We start from the raw sequence: 26,345 nt of genomic DNA, 5'->3' as shown, positions 1-26,345 counted from the left end.
TATTATCAGCAATATGGAAACAAGCTTAAGGAGTACTTCCAGGTGGCAGGGAAAAGGGACAAAGAAATGACTACAATCATGAAAAAAAAAAAAGATGTAGAGGACAAACAGCATTGATCCACAGGTAAATGGAATCAGATGTTCCTCGAGAAAAGACCAGCTAAATGGAAAAACACCTATATTGAGAGTAGAGTTCCAGACAAACAAATAATAAACTGCATAAAAAGAATTTTTTAAGAATGAAACATAAAATCCAAGACCAAAAAATAGTCATGAGTCTCAAGTAACACAGGGTCAAAATACATAAAAGCAAAAACTGCTAGAAATGAAAGGAGAAATTTATAGAAATACCGTCACAGGAGGGTTTTAAAACATACTTTGTCAGTCTTTGACAGATAAAACAGATAAAAAAATATGGATATAGATAACTTAAATAATATAATTAAAGTGAGTGTCCAATACCTCTATCTTGAAGCCTGAACCCTTCCATAAGAGAAACACCTTTTTCCCTACTATGCACAAAATTGGTGATATGTTAGCTTGCAATGCAAACCTTATGAAATTCTTCACAAAATGCCCCAGAAATGGCTCAGCCCACATTTTCTGATGAAAACATAATAGAACTAGAAATTCATGACACAAACATAATACAGAAGATCCTCAGATGAACAAGATGGAGCGGGAATCAGGTGGGAGCCTTAAAATGATGAGGTCTTGAAATTGCTTCTGTCGAGAATGAGATGGGGGGTTGACTGGGCACACCCAGTAGGGTTGACAGGTGGTGTGGAGGGCCAAGGTGTGGTTGGAGATCCTGAGTGGGTCATGCGTCAAGCCCCCACTTTCTCCAGGGGCACTCTCTAAGCCATATATCACTGATGGTCTGAGGTATGCAGACAGGATGTTGTTGAAAAGACAAAATATTTAAGCCTGTGGCCAGAAGTGATTGGAGGGCTTTCCATATTGGTAGGGTTAGGAGAAAAGTAATAACTCAGGCGCACACTGATGGACCGGAGGAAAGGAAAGAGTTGAGGGATCTGAGGGTTTGATGAGGTTAAAAAAAAAATTGGTGTAAAGGGAGCAGGGGATTAAAAGGATAAAAGGTTATTGGGGAGTTCAGAGGAAGAGCCATTCCAGGTGGCTGGATTGGGATGGAGAGGAAGCCATAATATAAGAAGAAGGAAGGGATGTATCTCATTTGGCTTCAGATCATCTATCATTCTCTGACTACCTCCTCTAGGTTCATTTATATGAAAATCACATTGGAGAGATGCTCTTTTAACCTTGAAATGGATCTTAATAGTTATATAATTTGATCTAAATTCTCTCAAAGGAGAAAGGAAATCAACGTTTGTTGAACCTCTGCCACGTGCTTTACACTATACTTCAACACCATTATCCTCTATAATTAGGGGAACCATATAATTTATTGTCCAAACTGGACTCTCTTGAGAGTAAAAGGACAACAGATAGAGACTGAGGCTGCTCTGGGTAAACTGGCATGGATGGCCATCCTATAATTATCACACATCCCTTTGAGTTGTATGTGACTTTATCAGCGTTTCGAAGACAGGGGAACTCAGGCTCAGAGAAGTCTTTTTACTTAAGGGCACCCAGTTAGTGAGAGTAAAGGCAGAGGCAGGATTCAGACCTGAAGGTGTGTGTGACTCCAGAGTCTAACTATTGCTAATTTGGGTCCTGATTCACCTGCATTAGCTCCCCCATCATCGTTTCACTTGCCTTGGCTTGACAGACTGTCTTCCAGACAGACACTGTGACGGTCCCAGCTGGAAGTCTGTCTCAACACAAATAAATGGATGTGTGATAACTGTACCATTGCCAGCAGTGACGGGAAGCCAGCTGCTCTAGGAGCCTTTGGCCACGATGTGCCTGGGATGCCGTAGATGCTGCATGTGGGCTGCCCAGAGACCCCAGGTTTGCTTACTTTGTAATCAGATTCCATCAGATGAGGCCAGGGATGGCCAGTTAAGATGAGCTGGAAGGGGATTCTGATGGATCCATGGCTCCCAAAAGCTGTAGCATCAGAGAACCTTGAGGTTAGAAGAAGTAATAAGTGAACAGGAATCAAAAGGATGCGGATCTAGGAGTAGAGGGCTGAAGAAGCTTGCAACTTAAGAAGATGTAGCAGGGCAGTGTGGAGGGATTTGGGGTTAACCAAAGGTCCAGTGAACTGTCATCCATCTGGAGGTCACTGGAATGGAAGGAGGGGGATGCAGAGCAGGAGTGCTAGAATAGGTGGATGGTTGTGAAATTTTTCACCTGTTTAGTCTCTTTCCTCCAACCCTGCTTTGATTCTGGGTTATGTGCTGGGGGCATCCAGCTGATCTTAAAGAGGTCATTCTGGGTCTGTGCATTGTTCACCAAGGGCTCAGGGATTGAAACCATGATCTTTGCAGACCTAGTTGCTCTAAAAAGTCTCTGCGGAACAGGGTGCGGGTCTCTGAAGGCCAGAACAATGGATTCTTGGAGGCTGTAGATGCACCACAACTGAATTGTTTTTTAAACTAAGTTTTAATAACACAGTTAATATAAGAATGCATTCTCTTTGTAATAAATTCAGAATATGACAGTTAAGGCTGACGTCTCTTTTGCCCACAGCCCCCAAACCAGATTCCTTTACCTCTTCCACAGATGTAACCGTTACTTCAAGCCAATTTTGGGTTTATCCTTCCAGACTCTTTTCTATATATTTACATTCATATATGACCTTGTAGAAAATTTATTTTATTATACTTGTCTCTTGAAGATTTGGAGGGCCTTGTTTATTAAAACTTTTTATTTTGACGTAATCTCAAAGTTACAGAAAAGTTGCAAGAACAGTACAAGGAATATCTGTATGCTCTTTACCTGATTTGATTTACCACTTGTTCATATCTTGCTACATTTGGTTTATCATTCTCTCTGTTAAATATTTTTATGTGTGTGTGTATATATATATATATATATATATATTTTTTTTTTTTTTTTGCGGTATGCGGGCTCTCAGTGCTGTGGCCTCTCCCGTTGCGGAGCACAGGCTCTGGACGCGCAGGCTCAGCAGCCATGTCTCATGGGCCCAGCCGCTCCGCGGCATGTGGGATCTTCCCGGACCGGGGCATGAACCCGTGTCCCCTGCATCGGCAGGTGGACTCTCAACAACTGCACCACCAGGGAAGCCCTGTGTGTGTATATTTTTTCCCAGCCATCTGAGAATAGGTTGGAGTCATGGTTCTCATTTGCCCCTAAGTACATCAGTGTGTATTTCCCAAGAACAAGGACATTCTCTTGCATATGTACAGTTATCCAACTCAGGAAATGTAACATTGACCCAATGCTATTATCTAATTCACAGACCCGATCCAGAGTTCATCAGCTGAACCACTGATGTCCTCAGACCTTTTTCTTAAATAAAGAAGCATTATACTGTAATTGTCTATCTTCATCTTGCTATTTTCTTCAACATGTTAGTGCATGTAGATAGCCCAGTGTTATTGACATGTACCTCGTATTTCACAGTGTGAATATTCTGTAGATTATTTACCCCTTCCCCTGTTGATGGGCACTCAGATTATTTCCTACTTTTTGTCGTTGCCAACATCCTCAAACATAACTTAATGTTGGTGTGTGTTGCTTTGAATAACTGTTCTGAGGACATGTAGTGAGGACAAATGAGGACTCGTGATGTTGAAGAAAGGACCTTCAAAAGGAGTTAATAAAGAGAAGCTCCTGGTTCACACAGTGTAGGTTAATGGCTATAAAGCAACACAGTTATTCAGACTTTCCAATAGTTGGTTCAGAAAAAAAGACTAGGAAAGTTCTTGGTGAAGAACGATTCTTAGGAAAATAGTTAACAGTACTGCTATCTTTTATGGATTCAGCACCGTGTTAGGTAACTTGCACCAGAATGCAGAGGCCTCATTTGCTCTGAAGGCCCTTTGATGGAAACAGCCAGATCTTACCCCCCAGCCAGCTTCACTTCCAAGGCAAGCAATGTTCTCTTGATTGGGACACTTTTCTCCTGTGCACTTAGCAGACTTCCACCAGGGGGGAAGGTTGCTATTTCTGCTTTGTGTGAAGCATTTTGTACCATCTGGGCTGGCTGAATTTCAACAAAGATAGTAAAGAAACATTTATCAAGAAAAATCAAAGTCAGTCTCGCCAAGTGTGGTCTAGAGAGATTTGCTTTCTCGATACATATGCAGCTCTCTTGCTGCTGGGAAACATGACTGTACTTTGAAAAGCTTCAGGAGGGACAGGCCTTTGGATCTTAGCCTGCAGCTACTGTCAACTGCTCATGATACAGTGGCTCTAGGAGCCAGAGCTCTTGGAGATATGAACAGTCCCAGAATCAATTCTGTTCCGTACCTTTCCACAGAAATTTTTGGCCCCTTTGGTAGAGGAGAGACCCAAAAGGACAGAAGTAGAAGAAAGGGTTCTATAAGAGTTGGGGGAAAGATGGAGTCATGCCTCAGTTAGGAATGTTTGGTTCAGGGGAAGTAGATGCCCAGGGAGAGGTCATTCTTAAACCATTAGTTATGAGATTGGCTCAAGAATACAACATACACTTGTCCTGCAAAGAGCACTCTGAAAGAGCTGTGAGGTTGCAAATTTAAATAGAGGAATGTCCTGGTGATTGTCCTGTGGTGTCAGTTCATAAGACAGGGGAGGGAGCGTGGTCTTTGAAGAAAGACGCTGTTTCCACTTGCATATGTGTTGCCAATCAACCAGACAGACAAGTTTCTTGCACTTCAGAGCATCTCAAACCATGTTTTTATGCAGCTCCCTAGAGTGATAGATGTGTCATTCCAAGATCCCAGCCTAGAAACTGGCACATGCTGTTTTCCTTGGAAGGCTCAATAAATGAAAGTAACAGTTGGAGATTGTATTCCATGGGGGAAATGCATGGGGATATTAAGAAATATCATCTAGGAAAGTTTTACCTAATGTGTGCTCTGTGGGCTAGCAGCATCAGCATCACCTGGGAACTTGATAGAGAAACAAATGAGCAGGTGTCACTCCAGACTTACTGAATCAGAATCTATCTGTGGGAATACGTGTCTCACGAGTCCTCTAGGTGACCCTTATCCACGCTGAGGGTTGAGGAGCATTCCTCTAGAAGGGTTCAAATGGAAAAGTCGGATGCATTACTCTCAAGAAGGAAAACCACAAGTGGTTCTGTTTAATATCAGTCTGTCTGGAAATGGTTAAGTCTTCATAATAAAAATAGACAAATGTGGTACAAGGGGCACTGCATATGAATTTTAAGAACAGTGAAATAGCAATAATATAGCTAGCATTTATTGACTATTCCCTAGGTGCCAGGTTCTGTGCTAAACATGTATATTCCTTGTCTGACTGTACTCTTATAATAACCCAATGAGGTATGTATTATCTCCATTTCACTGATCAAGAATTTGAGGTTTAAAAATGTGAAATACCTGCTAGGCAAGATGCAGACCCTGGCACCTTATAGCCCTGTATCCACTATACTATATGACCTGGCTACTGTCTCATTAGAAATCAACTGTACTTTGAATAAATTTGGTTTTATATATCCCTTGGGGACAAGATCAACATCTTATGTTGGCGCCCCTGTCACCAGTACCTAGCAGAATGCCTAACACATTAGGGACCTGCTTATTTATTTATTTAAATAAGATGTTGGGGGTAGGATTTTATTAATTAATTTATTTATTTTTGCTGTGTTGCGTCTTCGATTCTGTGCAAGGGCTTTCTCTAGTTGTGGCAAGCGGGGGCCACTCTTCATCGTGGTGCGCGGGTCTCTCACTATCGCGGCCTCTCCTGTTGCGGAGCACAGGCTCCAGACGCGCAGGCTCAGTAGTTATGGCTCACGGGCCCAGCCACTCTGCGGCATGTGGGATCCTCCCAGACCAGGGCTCGAACCTGTGTCCCCTGCATTAGCAGGCAGATTCTCAACCACTGCGCCACCAGGGAAGCCCCAGGGACCTGCTTATTGAGCTTAACCAAATCAAAGAGGAAAAATTCTTGCTTTTGGTGCAAAAATGAGATACAACTTGCAAGCTGAGGTGGAACATGAATTCAACCTGTGGATAAATGGAAGAAAGGGCCATGTACTAGAGTGCAGAACAGTGTCAATGCAGAATAAGTTACAACTTGCATCCCGGGGTCCCTTGTCACTCCTCAGACAGTCCACCCAGCCCTTTCCTCATTTCATTTATTCAGTCTCAACCCTTTACTAGCTATATGATCTTAGGCAAGTGAGCCTCCCCTGACTCCCATCCCTAGCAGTGGTTAGCTGCTTGCATGTAGGAAAATAAAGGGGAAATATTTGAATTTAACTAAGGCTGTGTTTGTCAGATAAAATGGAAAGAAAGAGGAGTAAGGGAGTTGACAGTAGTTTCAGGGAGTGATTATAATGCACCCAAAACTCTAAACTGGGGGTGAATGGAGTAAAGGCAAGAGGGAATGGGGAGAAAGAGAAAATATATTGTGCTCAATAGACTGGTGATGGAAGGCCTGTAGCAGTGGGGTACTAGAGTTAATGGACTGGAAAATGGGAAGTGGCATAAGATCGTGGGGTACATGAAACTGAGTTTAAGAAAGTAGTGTAGGGCTTCCCTGGTGGCGCAGTGGTTGAGAGTCCGCCTGCCGATGCAGGGGACACGGGTTCGTGCCCCGGTCTGGGAAGATCCCACATGCCGTGGAGCGGCTGGGCCCGTGAGCCATGGCTGCTGAGCCTGCCCATCCGGAGCCTGTGCTCTGCAACGGGAGAGGCCACAACAGTGAGAGGCCCGCGTACCACAAAAAAAAAAAAGAAAGTAGTGTAATTGCTGGATGATAAGCACCAGGTAGGAGGTGATGGGGGTGGAAGCAAAGGTTGCAGGGAATGGGGGATACTTTACCCCTACATTTCTGTTTCTGTTATCTTATTACACTTATGATATACTTAGAAAAGATGTTGAATGATGGCTGTGGTAATGGGTATCTTTGTCTTATTCCTGACTTTAATGGGATTGCATTTATCATTAACTTTGGTGTCTATTATTTCAGATATCCTTTATCCTGTGAAGAAAATTTCCTGTTATTTCTAGCTAGTTGCAGTGATCCTATGGTTTTCTCCTTTGACCTATAAATATGATGAATATTTTAATAATAGATTTCTAAGGTTGAACCGTCTTTGCATTCCTGGTAGGAGTCATTATCTATTAGCCTTCTAGCAGACAGCCTGATTGAGTCTGCTAATACATTCCTTCCCTTGGCTGCCTGCATTACTGGTTTTGAACTGACTCCTAATTAACTTCTTCCCATTTCTCCAGGTTGATGTCTTATTCTATCTTATCCTCCCTATTCCCAGTTGCATCTGCACTGCTGACCTCTGCTTCCTTTCCCCTCTCTAAGCCTCCTTTACCCAGAGCGTTGTTGGTTGAGGGTGGAGCCTAATGGTAATGCTGCTCTTTTTCTCTCTGTGGGCTGTCTGGGTACTGGTTATGGGTGCTACATGGAAAATAGTTGCACTTTGGTTTAGAGGGCAACTCTTTGTCTTTTAGCTTTTTCCTTTTGAATTCAGGTAAAATGCACATAACATAAAATTAACCATTTTAAAGTGTACAATTCAGTGGCATTTAGTACATGAGCAGTGTTGTGCAACCATCATTTCTATCTAGTTCCAAGGAATTTTGTCACCTGTAAAGGAAACCCCATAACCATTAGGTAGTAGCTCCCCATTCCACCTCCCACCAGCTCCTGGCAGCCACTAGTCTGCTGTCTCTTTGGATTTACCTGTTCTGGATGTTTTCTATAAATGGAATCATAGAATATGTGACCTTTTGTGTCAGAGTATACACATGTTCATAGCAGCACTATTCACAATAGCCAAAAGGTGGGAATGGCCCAAATATTGATCAACTGTTGAATGGATAAACAAAATTTGATATGTCCATACAAGCGGGTATTATTCAGTCATAAATGAAGTACAGTGTGTTTGAACCTTGAAAGCATTATGCTAGATGGAAGAAGCCAATCTTGTAGACTTTTTGGAAAATAAGATTAGAGAACTTACAGTTAATCTAGGGGACAGAGTGGGGAGAGCTGTATGAAAGTCAGAAATCAATTTTAACCCAATATAGAGCAGAGTCTACATCTTTTCAGTTTATCTCACTTTGTACGCTTCTTAGCTGTTGATGTTAATAAATGAAAATTCCCGTTAAGTAAGTGTGATGCCAATGATCTTTTCACAGGTTCTACAACCATCAGTAGCTGGTGCTTAAATATTCTGGGGCTATTAATGCTAAAACTGCTTTTTCTGTTTTTAGTAAGAGATGCTAAAAACCTTGTACCTATGGACCCTAATGGCTTGTCTGATCCTTACGTGAAACTGAAACTGATTCCTGATCCCAAGAGTGAGAGCAAGCAGAAGACCAAAACCATCAAGTGCTCCCTCAACCCCGAGTGGAACGAGACATTTAGATTGTAAGTTAAAATCATTGCAGCCCAGCCTGGGTGGTGCAGGTTGGGTTGTGTGGGCCACCTGAGGTTGGGGAGGTCCTCTCCCAGCTCCTCTTTCCTTCGCTCCTTCCCTGCCTCCCTCCTTCCTTCCTTCCTTTCCTTCCTCCCTCCATCTGCATTTTTGCATTGCAAGCCAAGTAAAAATTGGAATTTTTTTTTATACACTGCTGAGAATGTCTCTGGTGTGGGAGAGTGGGTGGGATGGAAAATAGTGTGATGTGTTGCTAGGTGAAGGCAAATTGTGGGAGAAGCTCTGGGTCTTGGCAAACATGGGACATAACCCATAGGGTGTGGGGATGACCTCTCTAGGGCTGGGTGCGTGAATAATGCTGGGCCTGTAGCTTGCCGGGAGCTCTCTGCCAGCTGCCATGGAGGATTTTACGTGGCTAGTGCTCCAAGAATGTGGGTTCACTTCTTGATGCATCTGGGCCAACAAATATGACATATATCAGCCTATATTTACTGAGCATGTACTATGTATAACGAGCACTGTATTAAGTGATCTAGCTTCGTTGGTCATTTCATCCCCATTTTACCAACAGGGCTTAAAGAGATTAAAGCACAGGCCAATGTCCCACAACAAATGGAGCAGGATTCAGCGACAGACAGTCTGACTTCAAGGACCATGGGCCAAAAGCATGATTCCTTGTGGTGCCTCGTTCCTTCTTTCCCCTCTCAGGGCAAAACTGGGGGCCTATCTCAGCCTCAGTCAAGGACATGCCCTAGAACAATCTCCCCTAGACTGGCACCATCAAGACTCTTTCCTTCATACATTTCCTCAGCCTCATCCTCAACCTGCATGTGTGCAAACACTCACACAATTATATGATTGACATCTATAGTTCTTACAGTGACTGTGTCAGTAGGATTTCCTGAACATCATGGATCCTATTAGGACATAAGGCAGCAGAAGTAGTTAGAACTGTCCCTGTCAGAGCTGGCCTAGGCCCTCCACCTGTTTAAACAGCTGTAAAACAGGAAAAGCTCTACCTCCCTGGGGAGCTTGCCTGGGATGGAAACTGAATATGTTTCTTACAACAGCTTGTAATCCTTAAAAATTCCTACCTTCAGGCTTTGTCCTCTTGTACATTTCATCCGCTTGAGAAATCACCATAACCTCCACTGACCTCTTTTTTTCTCCTTGCAGCCAGCTGAAAGAGTCGGACAAAGACAGAAGACTGTCTGTAGAGATTTGGGATTGGGATCTGACCAGCAGGAATGACTTCATGGGATCTTTGTCCTTTGGGATTTCTGAACTGCAGAAAGCTGGTGTTGACGGCTGGTAAGGGAAATTTCACTTTGAAAGCAACAGTACAGCTTGGTCCATCAAAATGTGGGAGCAAGTATGTTTCCCTTTTTCTCCTAAATGTGAAAAACTAAAGCAGAATCACAAAGGGAAAGCTGGTAGATTGGCTCTGCCTCATAGATGGTTTTATTTAGTCCTCATGCAAAAAAAAAAAAAAAAAAAAAAAAAAGAAAAGAAAAAAGAATTAGTTGCCAATATTTTCAAAATCAGGACATTTCCCATAAAAATCTGGACCTAGAGGGCAAAAATGAGGACAGTTGAATAGTTAATACCCCCTTTAGACAGGATGTGGATTTTCTATTTGCCACAGTCCTCACCAGTCCCTGTTGTTTTACAGCTGCCCCACTTTACACAATTATATGGCTTGACAGGCCCCATGGGCACTAAAAGGGCTCTCACGCTTTACCCAGAAGATACGTGTAATCCACTGTCAGATTCTGACCCCTTAAGAAGATGCTTCTTCATTGGGACTGCTTACCAAGCCTGGTCACAAAAGTGCTGGAAGGTTGCTGTCATAGTCAGCTGCAAAATCTCCTTTGTTCTGACATTTTTGCTTTATTCCCTTCTAATGGCAAAAAATCCTTCCCCAATATTCCCATCAGAGAGGCTGGATAAGTCCTCTTTGGCAACTGTTTCCTTCCCAGTTACCTGAGTAAAGGAGTCAGAAGAGATGGCCCACCTTGGCACTAGAACTTTGGGAGAAGTAGTCATTAGGGGTGCTCCTATCTCTTTAAGAGAAATTGTCTCATTTCTGAATGGTCCCTGCTCAGGGCTTTTTCAGTTACAAGTGAAAGACAATCAAAATCAAACTGGTTTAGCAAGAAAGAGAATGGATCACTGGGCCCTCACATCCTTTCCATCGTCCTCCTTACAACTTCCTTGTCTCTCCTCCACATTTATTGTAGGCTTTTATTCAAATAATATATTGAGGATCCACTCCGTTCTAGTCACTAGAGATACAAAATAGTAGAAAATAGTGTTTGATGCTGATGAATGCTATAGAGAAAAGTAAGCAAGAAACGGGTAGGGACTGCCAGGGGACGGTGACATTGTGGTTTAATAGCGTGCTCAGGAGGGGACTCTCTGAAGAGGTGACATACAGCCAAGACCTGATGGGGGTGAGGGAATGGACCATGTGAAGATATAGGGAGAAACTGCCCCACACAGAGAGAATTAACCTGTCCACTTTGGTTGCAGAATTGTAGGGACCTCTTGCCTAGTCGATCCTTTTCCAAGCTTCCATGTTCAGTCTTTCCAAGTCCTCTGGCTTTGTGTAAAAAGTGACATGTTGTTGGATTTAAAAAAAAAAGAAAGAAAAGAAAAAAGAAAACGTTTTTCTGAAAGTGTTTTCCTCTTTTCCATACGGAAGTGTTTTAACACGTTTGGTCTTAATTTCTCCATTTTTGTCATGGTGTTTCTGTTTCTAAAGGTTTTATTTTTTTCCTTTGCTATTTCATTCTTTTCTTTTTTTTCTGCAGCTGAACAGATTATCCTAAAGCATTGTTACCTTAAAGTCATATTTCTTTAAGCTTTCTTCTGTTATTACTAATAGTCATGTTTTGGTCTTATCACACACAAAAAATAACAAAAGCTTTGGAATCAGACTTCGTGGCTTAGAATTTCTGTCCTACCACTTCCTAGCTGTGTACCCCTGGGCAAGTTCCTTTGCCTTTCTGTGCCTTCTTTCCTCATTCGGAGATAATAGTGGTAATTAAGTCATAGGATTGTTGTGACATTAAATTAGTTAATATAAGAGAAGTGCCCAGTGTCTGGTAAATAGTAGGCACTCAGTAAGTGTTAGTCATTATTATTAATTGAATAATTATTAGAAAAATATAAATAAGCAAACAAAATATTATCGGGATCCCATTGCCCAGAGATAATCACTATTGACCATTTTTAGAGTTTTTTTCTGTGTGTGTGTGTATGAAACAAAAATGAAAACTTACTGTCCATACTGTTTGGCAGTGTGCATTTTTCACCTAACAATACATTATGAACCCTTTTCCCTATCATTCAGTAATCTTAGGCAACATCATTTTTAGTAGCTTCATATAGTCCATTCTTATAGATCAGCCTCAATTTACATATTTACATATTCTTATTATAAGATATGCAATGCTTACCTATATAAATAATTCTACAGTAAACATACTTATAGTGAAACCTTTGGGCATGGCTTTAATTATTTCCTAATAAATTCCTAAGCCTGGAATCAATGGCTTTGAGACCATATGCATTATTCAAGTATTTGCCATAATGTTCTGTAATTTTTTTCAGTCAATTTACATCCTCACCAATGCTGTGTGAGACTTTTCATTTCACTCACACTTGTCAACATCTGGTATTATAAATTTCAAAGATGATGCAAAGGCTATACATATTTTGTTACTAATTATACATATTTACATAATATACATAATATGATACACGTTTTTATATATACTTTTCTTATTTTATAATATAAATATTTATTATTATTATACATACATTTGTTACTAATTATGTTGAATGTTTTCATTTGTATATTGCCTTTTTTTTGTATTTATAAGTGACTATTTCCGGTGTTTTGCCTATCATTTTCTTATTAATTTAGAAGAACTTTTTTTTTTTGCGGTACGCGGGCCTCTCACTGTTGTGGCCTCTCCCATTGCGGAGCACAGGCTCCGGACGCGCAGGCTCAGCGGCCATGGCTCACGGGACCAGCCGCTCCACGGCATGTGGGATCTTCCCGGACCGGGGCGTGAACCCGTGTCCCCTGCATCAGCAGGTGGACCCTCAACTACTGCGCCATCAGGGAAGCCCTAGAAGAACTTTTTATGTAAGAAGGATAATACTATATCTTTGCTGAAATGTATGTTGCAATATTCCCCTCTTTGATGTTGTAGGTTAATTCTGGTAATATGCATTTTTTTCTTAGTAATACATAAAGCATTCCATTCAACTCTGATTAATATAATAAATATCAAGCCAACTGCCAGAAAAAGTTCTCTAGTTTATCCACTGATTCACTAGTTGTTTTCTGAATTATCCATCCTAGTGTTTACTGTCTCCTATGGATTTTAAAATTTACTAATTATATTTTTCTTCTGAAAGTAGTCTTTCCTAAGCTCAGATTGTTGCCGCTTCATAGATGCATCAACCTCTTGGATCTCATTGAAAATATGAGTTAGATATTTTCTGGAATTTTCTCTCTTTTGGCACCAGTTCTATTTCATGGGAATCTGATTCCTCATCGTTTCTCTTTATTTTAATGAGTTTTCCACATGCCCTCCTTATAGAAGGGTGAACACAGAAATGTTGAGTGTCCCTGTTCTAATCTTTCACATCCAGATGAAGGGAGAAAGGAGCCTTTTGTATTTTTTGGAGATCTTCTTTGTTGGATCGAGGGTCCTGGTCCTGTAGATATTTGGGAGAGGGCTACGGCTGGAGTCAGCTGCACGGCAGGCAGCCCTACTGCCCCATGGAGGGGCATCTTCCCCCTGTTGGTTTTGTGCATCTCAAAGTCGGAAGGGGTTCCTGCTCTTCTTTTCTAATGGGCACAATTGTCCGTATTTGGAGGCCATAGTGACAGCATACTGGCCACAGCAACCGTGAGGTGGTGGTGCCATGCTCTAACCAATGCCCCAGGTGCTGACGTGTCCTGTACTTGCTGAATATAGTTCGGCATTTTTGACCCTCGTCTAGTCCCTGCTGGTCTGTTCCAGGGTTGTTAGTGGGGTCCTGTTGAGGTTCCCACTGGCTGATCACAGCTGGTCAATCCTCTTTGATGTGTATTTTCCAAAGTATGGGGCCCCAAATGGCTTAGGTAGTACATGGTTGGGGCATCAGCCATATTGAATTGTATCCTGACAAAGCTATTCTTTCTTTTTTTTTTAAATTTAGTTTACTTACTTACTTACTTACTTATTTATTTATTGGCCGCGCCATGCAGCATGCAGGATCTTAGTTCCCCGAGGGATCAAACCCGTGTCTCCTGCATTGGGAACGTGGAGTCTTAACCACCGGACCGCCAGGGAAGTCCCAAAACTATTCTTTTGTTGGTGTTGCTTCAGTTCTTGAGTTTACTGCAGAGAAAGTCTCAGAGGGCGCTGGTGTATCCTTAATACTCTTTAACCCTTGCTGCTTGCTGATCCCCCATTTTAATAAAAGGGGCAGGTATTAGTCTCAGAGCCTTTGGTAAGCAACACCATCTACTTGGCTTTGAGTAGCTTTGATTTGCGTATGCTTCATTTTTTACAGATACATACTTTCTGCTTGTAACAAGTGTTGTTGGCTTTCTTTACAAAGAAGAGATATAAAGTGTCTTTTTAAAGTGAAGTTATTATTTGAAAAGGCGATTTAATGAAAAACATTGTCAAAAATAACATCCAGATTTAGCAAAATCCACAAAGCTGGAGGAATTTTGCCAAACACTGCTCCGTGCTCTCTTACTAATACTTTAATTTGCAGAACTTTCTGGAAGTCCCTGCTGTGTGTATAACACCCTTCTTGATTCCCAGCAAAGATACAGATGTTCTCTTACTTTTGTATTTATTTAGGTAATTTCTTTGGCAGTTTGGAAGATGAGCACTGAATATTAAATGTGGAGGTGTCCAGGCTCAAATTGTCATCTCTGCTTTGAGTCACCTATCTCTCTATTTTTAGAAGCTTGCCTAGGAAGATTTGTGAATGGAGAAAAAAATTGTGATGAAAATTGTAAATTCTGGTTAGAAAGTCTCTGGGGGTGAGGAGTTTTGGGTTCTTTTCCCCCCTGCTGACTCTAGTGCCTTGGGAGTGTCCCTTTTCCTTCCTCACACTCATCTCAGTCTGACTAGATGGAAACATCTTTGTGGTCTAGAAACAAACCGAAACCATCTTGTTTATTATAGTAATATTAATATCAGTAACAATGATGATGATACCTTTTATTGAACACTTGCTAAATGCCAGGCACCAGGCTTATCATTTTACATGCATCATCACGTCTCAGCTTCACAGTCATCCTATGAAAAAGACTTTTATTCCTATTTATTGATGAGAAAAATCGAGGCTCAGAGGGCCTACCTAGCTTCAGTTATCCAAAGAGGCAAGGGAAGAGGTGAGATTTGGACCCAGGCATAGTTTGACTCCAGGGCTTGTGTACTTTCTCAGGAGCTTGACTACCGAGCACTTTGGGAAGGTTTCTGCATAGAAAAACGGCGTCAGTGAGACAAGACCAGAGTCATCCAAGTGCTGGGATGGCCGGGTGGCAGCATGTGAAAGGGGATAGAAATGCTGGGACAGCGTGATAGGAATACGTTGATGGTGGGAGATCCTCAACATTCTTTCAGAATCAGAAAGCACATAATGGACCAAAAAAGTAGGTAGAAACACTGAATGATATAATCAAGAAAATTATGTGTGTCTGTGTGTGTTTAGAGAGACAGAGAACCTTGCGTCCTATAAACCCATTTTTTTCTGATGTGTTTCTGATGGTTATAAAAATATATAGTGTCCCTGGCTACACACACACACACACACACACACACACACCCCAAAACAAAAAACCCTCAACACATGTTTTTGTTTTTTTAACATTTTTATTGGAGTATAATTGCTTTACAATGGTGTGTTAGTTTCTGCTTTACAACAAAATGAATCAGTTATATGTATGCATATGTTCCCATATCTCTTCCCTCTTGCATTTCCCTCCCTCCCACCCTCCCTATCCCACCCCTCCAGGCGGTCACAAAGCACCGAGCTGATCTCCCTGTGCTATGCGGCTGCTTCCCACTAGCTCTTTACCTTACGTTTGGTAGTCAACACATGTTTTTAAAGTAGAGCTTTCTATAGACTTCCCTCCCTTATCCTAATCAACAAAATTATATTAAGTAGAGTCATGGAATTTATCTTTCCTTTGCTCCCTTTAGGTTTAAGTTACTTAGCCAGGAAGAAGGCGAGTACTTCAACGTACCTGTGCCACCGGAAGGCAGTGAGGGCAATGAGGAACTGCGGCAGAAATTTGAGGTGAGATGTCTTTCTTTCGGCATCAGTGGGAACCGGTTGAGTCTGCCTCTGTACTGTTTTTCTTGTTTATGGTGTGGTTTCTACCAAGGCCTTTCCTGACCCTGTGCCTTTGCGATGTGGTTCTGCTTTCCAGAAAACTCCTATTTATCCTTCAAGACCCCAGTTAAATGTCCCCTGCCTTGTAAAGTCATTCTGCCTGCCTGTCCTCATTCAGATTTAGACTTTTCCTTGAGAGTGTTCATTGACTACCCAGGTCATTTTGATGGTGGCTTGGACAGGGATGTTAGTAATGATGAATGAAAGCAGTGGACAGGGTAGAGATATCTTGGAAGCTCAGTCAAGTAGGCTTGCTGAGGGATAGAATCTGGATTTGGATCTGTCGGCAGGATGGTGCTGTATTAACAAATGGAATTGATAGTGCTGGTGACTCCGTGAAATACCCATGGATGCATTTCTCGAAGATTAAGAGCCCTTGGCTCTGACCTTGGGCCATAGCGCTGGTCTGCTTCTACCCCAGATAAGCCCCTTCCCTTCTTTGGAGCCAAATAGACTTCATACATGAGACTAGTAGGTATGTAGGACATCCCAGTTTTACAAAGAAAACGTTTTGGGGAAAATAGGTTTGAGTTCCTTCATTATATGTGTATTGAGTGATTTTAAAGTAGTTTCGTAAGGGAAAACACATTATTTTGTTCACAGAAACTTACTATACTGAGTCTGATGGGAAATCATCAATTCTAGATGAGCAATGATGGCCTACTAACTCTGAAAAACGTATAAAATAGCTAAAATGAAATAGGTTACTGTCATTGTTATTCATCAAGTAATCACACAGGCAAATAGAAGCAAAATATGACGAGGTGAAGTTCTGTGAAAGAGAGGCCCATGGCCCTTTGAGAAGATACAAGAGGGAAATGTAACCTTGTCTGAGAGGACAGGGAAGGAGTCATTGAGGAAACAACAGGGAAGTTAACCAAGTAAAGAGGGGAAAAGAGCACTCCATTCAGAAAGGCGAACAGGTGCAAAGGCCCTGTGGTGGGGAGTTATATAGCAACTCTGTGACACTGAAAGAAGGCCAGCGTCGGTAGAGAAGAGAGAGCAAAGGGTGAGTTCACGGTGTGGCTGGGAGGTGGGTGGGGTCAGAGTAGAAGGACTGCTGACTCTAGCAAGGGTTTTGGCATTTATTCCAAGAACCATCTTAGTGTCCCCTCAACTTGATAGGACTCATACTTGTGTACTGACCCTTGTCTTGAGCCTGTGCCCTCCGTAAAACCTGGTGACGGTTCTGACCCAGTGGGACTTCCCTTCATGGAAACAAGTGGAATAAACATGTTAGCCTTGGACTTAACAGTCATTCTCCAGTGTACTTGATCACTGAGGTTCATCCTTATAGAGCAGCTCGCTCAAGCCCAAACGAGTTGATGAAAGGACTTTCCCTCCTAGGAGAGCCGAGACCTGGACAGTGATAACGTTTTAGGACAGGAGGGCAGGCCTTCCAGAGAACCCTTTTCTTCTCCTTCCTTCAACTTTCTGATGGAGTGGTGTCCGTTTGCTGCCGAGTTAAAAATGTCCTCTTGTGGGTGAAAAAAACAAGACCAGTGTTTTCTTGTATAAAATGAAGTCTCAGTTTTGCAAAATGATTTCTTCTGTCTTAGGGCAGCCAGGGTGACATTTCAGAACACCCAGGAAAACATTTCCTACATGAACAGAGCATTTGTCTGGGCCAGTTACTGGCTTGAAGGAAAGGACTGTTTTATCTGCGTGCAACAAAATGTGTCCTGTATTTCCCGCAAGAGCCTGCAAATGCTTGCTTATGCCTGAGTGGTAATTGCTCCACACCATAGTTTGTTGATTAAAAAAATGTTTCCAAGAGACCGAAAATTGTTCACAGACACATAGAGGAATTTCAGTTGACCTTGGACGTGAGAAATGTAATCCCTGTGCAATAACCAATTAGCCCCCAGAATGACTCAGAAATTACTTTCAAGCCTCTTATCTGGAGAAATTCTGAGTGACAGTAAAATCGAGCTGCAGAAATTGGGGTAATAGAATTTCACGGTAGGGTGAGCTTGGTGAAGTTACCACACATGGTATGCTTCAGAACATTGGAGGAGGCTCTGTTTGGGGACTTTTGTCTGGCTGTGGCCTTGCCGATGGGCCAGGGAAGGGAAGACTCCATTTTGCATGGTTCAGAATGGGTCTTCTGACAAGCTTAGAATTTTTTAATTTAATAAAGTGCTTACTATGTGCCATTTATTGTTTTAAGTGCTTTAGAAATATTAAGTCATTTAATTCAGTCCTTAAAACCACCATGACTGGTCAGTACCTTTATCATCCCCCTTTATCTTTTACAGATGAGGAAACTGAGGCCCAGAGAGGTTAAGCAACTTTCTAATATCCCTCAGCTGGTCATTGTCTAACTTTGAGTTTCCCCAGAAACAGACTATAAGGATTCAAGTGCAGGTGGTTTCTTTGGGAGGCGAGCCCAAGAAGCATCGAGAGCAGTGGGAAAGTGAGGCAGGGAAAGGAAGGGAGCTGGAAAAGTATGTCTGATCAGCAAGTTACCACTGTGGGCAGCTGGGGTTTAATCCTGCCGGGGATTAACCGGGCCGCAGCGTTTGCAGTCAAGGGACAGGCAGCTGAAGTATTATCCACCAGCTCCCCTCCCATCACTGGCTGAAGGCTGCTTCCAGGGGTATTAACCTGCCAGCACTTTCAACTTGGCCTGCTTGTGGGCTGTGCTTGCTCCTGCAACCAGGAAAGGAGCCTGCAGGCAGAGTCACAGGTGGAAGCGGCAAGCAGCCCCAGGTATAGAGAGGAGAGGGCCCAGGGGTCTTGGCTGGATACCTGGAGCCACATGCGTGCCGCGTAGCCTATTCTGTTCAGGTGGTTCGAGAGCCAGCCTGCCTGGATTGGAATCCCAGCTCTGTCCCTTCCTTGCTGGGTGCTGAAGGCAGGTGACTTTATTTCTCTGAGCTTTTGATTCCCCACCTGTATGTATCATGGCTCTTCTGACCTCCCATGGTTATGTGAAGAGTGAGTGAGATAGCATTTAAACCAGTGTCTGGCATGTCATATCATTCAGATGTCAGATGGTTATTATCCTTAGCAGCCCTCTCCCTGCCTCACCACCCCCCGGAATAAATAAAGCTCAGGACCTGCTCCTTCGGTCTTTGGAAGGGTTGCTTGGGGGTTAGGGAGCATCTACGTGGACCGCTAGCCTACAGAGGTGTCTCCCGCCACTGCTGGGTATGGGAGTGCCGTTGGAGCTCCTTGTAGGGGTGGAGGTTAGTTTAAGCCAAGAAAGGCATTCCTCATCTGAGATGGGGCCCTGGAGCCAGGCAGCCGGGACGCCTTCACTCTCCCGTAGCACAGTCTGGGAACAGGCAGGGCTCTTTGCTCAGAAGCGTGTCTCTTTGCTTTATCTTTGAGCACCAAGTCCTAGGGCTCTAAATTACAGACATGAAAAGGCAACCATTAGTGTATTCCTGTTTCTGAAGCCGTATCCAACGCAGCAAGATAGAGGATCATTTAAATTTGGGCCTCAATTTAAAAATGTTTGTTCTTTGATGGAGGACCTGCTAGGCGCGAGGCCGCTGGGAGACATGGGAGTTCGGAGGAACACAGGACAGGGTTCTTGTCCCAAATGTTTTTAGAACTGAGAAGGTAACAAGAAGGGGGAAAAGCTTAGCGTGAGACAGCAGGGTGTGGTGGTGATGACGGTCAACTGGAGACCCCATGTCCCATCTAAAAGCCCCATCCGTATGGATGGGGCCCAGTTTTGCCAGATCTGCTTCTTTAGAAGAAGCTGGGATTTGGGTTTTTGTAGGACATCTCCTGATTTTTAACAGATCTCAACTAATTTAAATATTAGTGCAGACCAGACCGATAAGGCTATTAGACTTCTGATCTAGCATCTAGAGGCTGAGATAACACTCTGTCTTAGTTCAGACTCTTATAACAAAAATACCATAGACTGGGTGGCTTAAACAACATTTATTTCTCACAGTTCTGGAGGCTGGAAAGTCTAAGATCAGCGTGCCGGCAGAATCGTTGTCTGGTGAGGGGCTGCTTCCTGCTTCATGGCCCTCTTTTTGTTTTGTTTTGTTTTGGCCACGCCCAGAGCATGTGGGATCTTAGTTCCCTGACCAGGGATAGACGCCCCCTGCAGTGGAAGCTCAGAGTCCTAACCACTGGACCGCCAGGGAAGTCCCCATGGCCCTCTTCTTACTATGTCCTCATGTGGCAGAAGGGGCAAGGGGACTCTTCTGGGGCCTCTTCTATAAGGGCACTAATCCCACCCATGAGGACTCCACCCTCGTGATCTAATCTCTTCCACAGGCCCCATCTCCTAATACCATCACGTTTGAGGGTTAGGATGTCAACATATGAACTTTCAGGAGACACAAACATTCTCGGTCTATAGCATGTAACTGTGAGAAGAGTCGCATAAGCAAATTGAGATGGAGCGTGGAATTCAGAGGAGAGAAGGTTGCTTGAAGGACTGAGGAATCAAGCTGATGGACACTTGCTGCTCCTTGAAGAACTGGGAAAAATTTTCCTCTAAGCAGTCAGATGGAGAAATGGGGAAGTGTGTGCACCTCACCCATGCTCCACTGGCAGGGGGTGCTGGGACCTGCAGGTGGATGGAAGCAAACCTCAGGGCTGGAACGGAGACTGGGGACCAGGGACAGTCAGGATGTGGATCTTCACAGGCTGGAGATTGGAGTGTGTGAAGTGGGTGGGTCCTGAGTTGAGACTCAGAGAAGATGGGAGACATCATAATAAAGCAGGGATGGTGGGAGGGAGGGAGGGATATGTTTGGATCAGGATAGCCTGGGAAAATCTCTGGGGGCTGGAGGGTGAGAATTTGGGATTATGGGAGGACATGGCCCTGAAAAAGCAATGCAACTTCTGTTTGAGGCTCTTTTCTTGTTTGCAATTTCCCTAATGATCTGGTTTTAACTACCCCCTCTAGGCTTTAACCCCCAAATCTGTCTCCAGTTTTGGGTGGGTTTTTTTAATGATTTTTTGGGGGGCTGCGTCGGGTCTTTGTTGTTGCGTGCAGGCTTTCTCTAGTTACAGCGAGTGGGGGCTACTCTTTGTTGCGGTGTGCAGACTTCTCATTGTGGTTGCTTCTCTTCTTGCAGAGCATAGGCTCTAGGCGTGCAGGCTTCAGTAGTTGCAGCACGCAGGTTCAGTAGTTGCGGTGCACAGGCTCTAGGGTGTGCGGACTTCAGTAGTTTGGCTTGCAGGCTCTAGAGCGCAGGCTCAGTAGTTGTGGTGCACAGGCTTAGGTGCTCCACGGCATGTGGGATCTTCCCGGACCAGGGCTCAAACCCGTGTCTCCTGCATTGGCAGGCGGATTCTTAACCACTGTGCCACCAGGGAGGTCCCTGTCTCCAGTTCTTATGTCATTTCTTAACCCGAAAACCACATAATACAACTGTTTACTGGGTATTTATTTACACTTGGTCGTCCCAGAGACATTTAAATCTTAACATATCTTTACTACAAGATAACTGGACCAAGAATGCTCACAGCAGCCTTGTTAGCAGCCAAAAAGTGGAGACAACACAAATGCCCATAACAGAAGAATGAATAAATGTAAACAGTGAATGCTACTTAGCAGTACAAAGAACAAATCACTGATTCAAGCAACAGCATGAGTGAATTTCAAGGCCATTAGGATGAGTGAAAGAAGCTGGATGCTAAAAACTACATACCCTATAGAGGAAAACTTGACACTCTCACAATACCTCCGATACCAAGTGTGTGGGTTTTCCACACCAAGAAGTTCTCCACTTCTCTGTGGGCACCAACTAGGTGTTCTACAATTTAATTCAGTTTCGGCGCTAGCTACCTGGAGTTAGTGCAGACCCCATAGGTTAAGGGCTCAGTCCTACAAGACATCCCCCACTTTAGACTCCAATCGCAAATATTCTGGCCTCCTATTCTCCCCTGCTTTCACAGCGTTTGCTGCCATTCTGAGTCGTCATTCTGCTGCGCACAGCAGCAGGCCCCTACCCCGTTGCACTGAGGACAAACATGGGCCTCATCCATCCATTTATCCAACAAAATATTTAACTAGAAAGTGTGCTAGTTGTCAGAGCAATTGCGGAGAATGAGACATATTCCCTGCCCTGGCAGGTTTCCAGTCTGTTGGGGAAAACAAGTGAACAGACAGTTATCATGCAGTGTAAATGGGAAGTGAGGTGGATGAAGGGAGCACATAGGCACAGCCCATGCTGACAGAGAGAATCAAGGAAGGCTCCCCCGAGGAAGTGAAAACGTGGAGCGGGAGGTAACTAGGTTGGCGAAAGGGAGAGAATAGTCATCCACACAGGAGCAACAGTAGGTGCAAAGGCCCTGAAGTGGGAGGGAACTGGGACTCAAAGATGTGAAAGGAGGACGAAGCTGTGTTTCAGGGAAGAAGGAGCCGAGAAAATGTTGAAGAGGTTGGAGAAGCAGGTAGAGCCTGATCATACTGGGCCATCTGGGCCAGTGAAATCACCGAAGTCTTTTATCCTAAAAATCATGGGTCACTACCAAAGCATTTTAAGCAGGTGGTGACTTGGTTGAGTATGAAGAAGTGGAAGATCACTGTGACTACATGTAAAGCCCAGTGTGGAGGGAACCAAGGTGGGTTGTCCAGGTGAGAGATGATGACAGCTGGTATTGGTGGAGATGGAAAGAAGAAGGCATTCTAGAGACAGCTGGGAGGAAGCAGTGACTGTTCCTGGTGGTGGATGAGACACGAGGGATGAAAGAGGAATGAGGTGCCAAGGCTGGCCTCCGCATTTTGGGTCTGCACTGTGGAAGCTGGGCCATGCTTTTCACCAAGCTGGGGGCATGAGCTGCAGGAACCACAGCTTGCGGCCTATACGTGAGTTTGAGCACGTACAAGGGCATCCTCAAACTCTGATGATGTTTTCTGTGTGCTTCTCCCTCCAGAGGGCCAAGATCAATCAGGGGACCAAGACTCCTGAAGAAAAGACGACTAACACCATATCCAAATTTGACAACAACGGGAACAGGGACCGGATGAAACTGACCGATTTTAACTTCCTGATGGTGCTTGGAAAAGGCAGCTTTGGCAAGGTACAGTATGGCTGGGTGGTGGCACCTGCTCCAGAAGGAACAGCTAACAAGGCAGGCACATTTGCTGTTCATATGGGGCTTACATTCCAGTGAGGGAGAGAGTGAAAAGTAAATAGAGCTACACTACAGTTGGTAACGAATACTGTGAAGGAAATGAATGGAGTGCTGTGTCACAGACAGATCAAGAAGGGACCCACTCAGATTGAGGAAGTGATGTAGAAACTGAGACCTGAAGGATGAGAATGAACCAGCCATACATTCAAAGAGCTAGGAAGGAATGTTCGCAGCGGCGAGAACGGCAAGTGCAAAGGCCCTGAGGTAGGCAAGGGCTGGGCACATTCTAGGCACCATCAGAAGGTGCTGGGGCCAAAATGTCATCAGCAGGGGGAGGTTGCAGGATGTGAGGTTGCAGAGGTGGGAGGGGCCTGATCATGCAAAGCCTTAGAATCTGTGATGAGAAGTTTGGATTTTATTCACAGCGCAGAGGGGAGCCACTGAAAGTCTTAAGCAGAGAAGCGACATGATCAGATTTGGTTTGGGAAAAGATTACTCTTGCAGCTGAGAATGGAGATGGTTCTTTTCGAACAGCAGCACAGTTGAAGGATGACCTGGGACTCGTAGAGTGATTCTGGATGCTATTATAGGTACTAGGAGATGCAGTTTTACTGAAGTTGAGATTGTGTTATAAGTATTCCTGACTTGTTTAGTGTTGTGAGTCTTTTAATCCCTGTGTGTGCCACCAGTATGTCTCATATCAATCTCAGACCATGAACTTAGGTGTGCAAAAATATCAAATTTCTTCCCCATCTCTGTAGCTTAAGTCAAAAATCTGGGAGTTATCCTTGCCTCCTCTTTGTCCTCCCCTTACCCCAGCCGTGCCTAATCCATTAGTTAGTCTGGATAGGTCCTCCTCCAAAGCATATCATGAATTTACCGAGTTCTCTCCATCTTCACTAATGCAGCCCTAATCTATGCCATACAATACTGTCTGGACCACTGCAGACATTCCTAACTGGTTTCCCTGCTTCCACTCTTGTGACCTATAATTAATACACTTCTTTGCAGCAGCCATAGTTATTTTTAAAAACTTACATTAGGTCAAATCACTCCCATGCTTAAAACCCTCCAATGACTTCACAAGTAGAATAAATTCTTTACTGTGTCCTTGGCTTACATCACCCTTTAAATTCTGATCAGTTTAAATTGTTCTCTGTTTGATACCTTCTTTTCCTTTGCTTCTCCCCATCACCCATTGTGCTTGGGCCGCATGAGGTTCTTTGAGACATACAAAGCTCCCTCCTCTCTTCGAGCTTTTGTGATGCTGTTCGCTTTATTCTTTGCAGAGCTGGCTCTTTCTTGTAATTCCCATCTCTACTTAGATATCACCTCTTCTGAGAAGTCTTCCCTAACTGCCACTGAAAGAGCCACTCATTCATTCTCCATTATACTGAACTCTCTCCTAGCACCCATCACCAGATGATACTTCTCTTGCTTGTTTGTTGGTTTGTCTCCTTGTTCTAAGATCTGAGCCCCACCAGAGCCAGGAGCCCTGTCATGTTCACCAGTGTACTTCCAGTGCCTGTGGATCGAATTCATTCAGGGTCTAGACTGAGTGCGTGAATTTCCTCTATGGGCCACAAGGTCCATCCATCTGCTGTGATGGACTAAGGAATCTGAGGTGGTGGCCCAAAGTTTGAAGAGCCTCGGCAGGGAGTGAGAATAGAGAGTAGGAACACGGAATAAGATTGCTGAGCAGCCTGGAGTCCAAAAGGCTAGAGAATAAGCAGTAGTGATGGTGGAGGTCCATGCCACTGTGTCCTTTTTGCCAGCAGCTCTGAGCAGCCTGGGGGTGGAGATGGAGAAGTAGATGGTGGATTTGAGCTAAGGATGGTGATTAGCAGGATCGGTGCCCTAGAAGATCCCAGTGATAAGGGAGTCAAGGCTTCTGGGAAGAGGGATGCCCACTGCAGATCCAACAGAGCCTGTTCTAGCAGGTACTCAGCAAAAGTGTCCTGAATAAATGAATAAAAAGGACATCCAGACTGGAAGGAAGTCAGAGCAGAAAGAGGGTTATAACCTTGGGGAGGAAGAAGGAGTCTAGAGGCCTAGGGATGAGAAACAAGTGGGTGAGGCCAATAGATTTAAAATGCTAGGAAGACTAAAGGCATTTAGATTTCAAAGATGGGGGTGTTTCCCTGATGACAAGGAAGAATGAAGCCTAAATGAAGAGGAGGTTCTAATAAGCTGAGGCTGCCGGGGAGTTTTAAAAAATTAAATTATATTTTTAATAAGCAGTGTTTTCACGTGGTTCATAATTAAAATTATATTAAAAGGATAAACACTGAGAAGTCTTTTGCTCCCACTCAGGTTCACATCCTTCTGTGCCCCCTCGCTGCTACTGCCCTCCGTATACAAACTGTTTTGTTAATTTGCATCTTTCCAGTTTCTCTCTGCTAATTTAACGAATAGAAATATGCATATTTATTCTTGTCCTTGTTGCCTCAAAAGTTAGCAGACCACACACATATTTCTTCACCTTTTTGATCACTCAGCAGTACAGATTGGAGAGTTTTTGATTGAGGAATGGAAGTTCTGGAGGGTCTTACAGAAAGGATTGGGGTTGGGGGGTGGGTAGAGAAGTGGGAGAGTGGGTCTTGGGGAACAGTGAGGGAATGAGAGAGAATAGATCGTATGTTTCCATGGAAACTGTTATACTAATTGAGAGTTCTGTTCCAGACTGGGGATGTGGTATCAAATAAATCACAGAGGAAGACAACAGTATGTCATGAAAGCAAGCTAGAATAACAAAAACCTCTACCATCCTTTAAAACATAGAGTAATCCTTTGCAACTCTTGTTTTGCCAGTCGCGGTTTTAAATTAATGTGGTTTTATATTTGAATGCCTACTTTTACCATTTTTCAGTCTTGTGGGATATATACATCAACCCCCTTAAATGGAAGAACACAGCAGCAGTAACTGCTCCCCCGCCAAAGATGAAAGACAGGGACCGTTGGGTAATCTGTTCACACCTCCCCTCCCGCAGGCCCACTGTATCAGATCTGGCCCAGAAAAACATGCTCTTAGAGACAGTAATAATTTGTGGAGCGACTAGGGAGAGACACAAGCATTTTGCTAAGACCTATGAAAATGAAACAAGGGGCAAAGCAAGTGTGAAGGCCATTGAGTTCTAAATGAGTAAACCCTGTTTCAAAAACTTTAAAAAGAAGAAAAATTTGGAGAGTTTGCTTTCCTGACCACGTGAAAGTGTTTCCCTGGGAGCGTTATCGCACCAGGGCAGGGCCTCTTGGCATGTCTGGCTTACTTGGAGATAGACGCCCTCTAGAACTTTTGTTGCAGAGCATTTGCATGTATTATTCATTTGTTATTTAATGTTTATTTTTATAGCTTTATCCTCTCTATTTTTTCTGATTTCTTGAACCTTTGACTTCTGCTTTGCCAACCTTT

At 43.6% G+C, this 26,345-nt stretch overlaps 1 protein-coding gene across 3 annotated transcripts in view; it reads left to right on the top strand.

Moving 5' to 3' along the window:
• The window catches only part of PRKCB (protein kinase C beta), a 312,172-nt gene that overhangs the window by 208,217 nt on the left and 77,610 nt on the right, over positions 1 to 26,345 (top strand). For all 3 annotated transcript variants that reach the window (XM_022588515.3, XM_022588514.3, XM_022588513.3), the window contains exons 6-9: positions 8,292 to 8,448; positions 9,632 to 9,766; positions 15,682 to 15,778; positions 22,733 to 22,879. In XM_022588515.3, the coding sequence (XP_022444223.1) occupies positions 8,292 to 8,448; positions 9,632 to 9,766; positions 15,682 to 15,778; positions 22,733 to 22,879 (536 nt within the window). The remainder of the gene's footprint in view (positions 1 to 8,291; positions 8,449 to 9,631; positions 9,767 to 15,681; positions 15,779 to 22,732; positions 22,880 to 26,345) is intronic.

This window comes from Delphinapterus leucas, chromosome 15 (genome assembly GCF_059928025.1).
Source record: "Delphinapterus leucas isolate spDelLeu-1000000601 "Yukka" chromosome 15, BTC_Dleu_Yukka2, whole genome shotgun sequence".
Lineage (NCBI taxonomy): Eukaryota > Metazoa > Chordata > Mammalia > Artiodactyla > Monodontidae > Delphinapterus > Delphinapterus leucas.
Note: the sequence above shows the minus strand (reverse complement) of the source record. Positions and strands in the feature narration are given on the sequence as shown.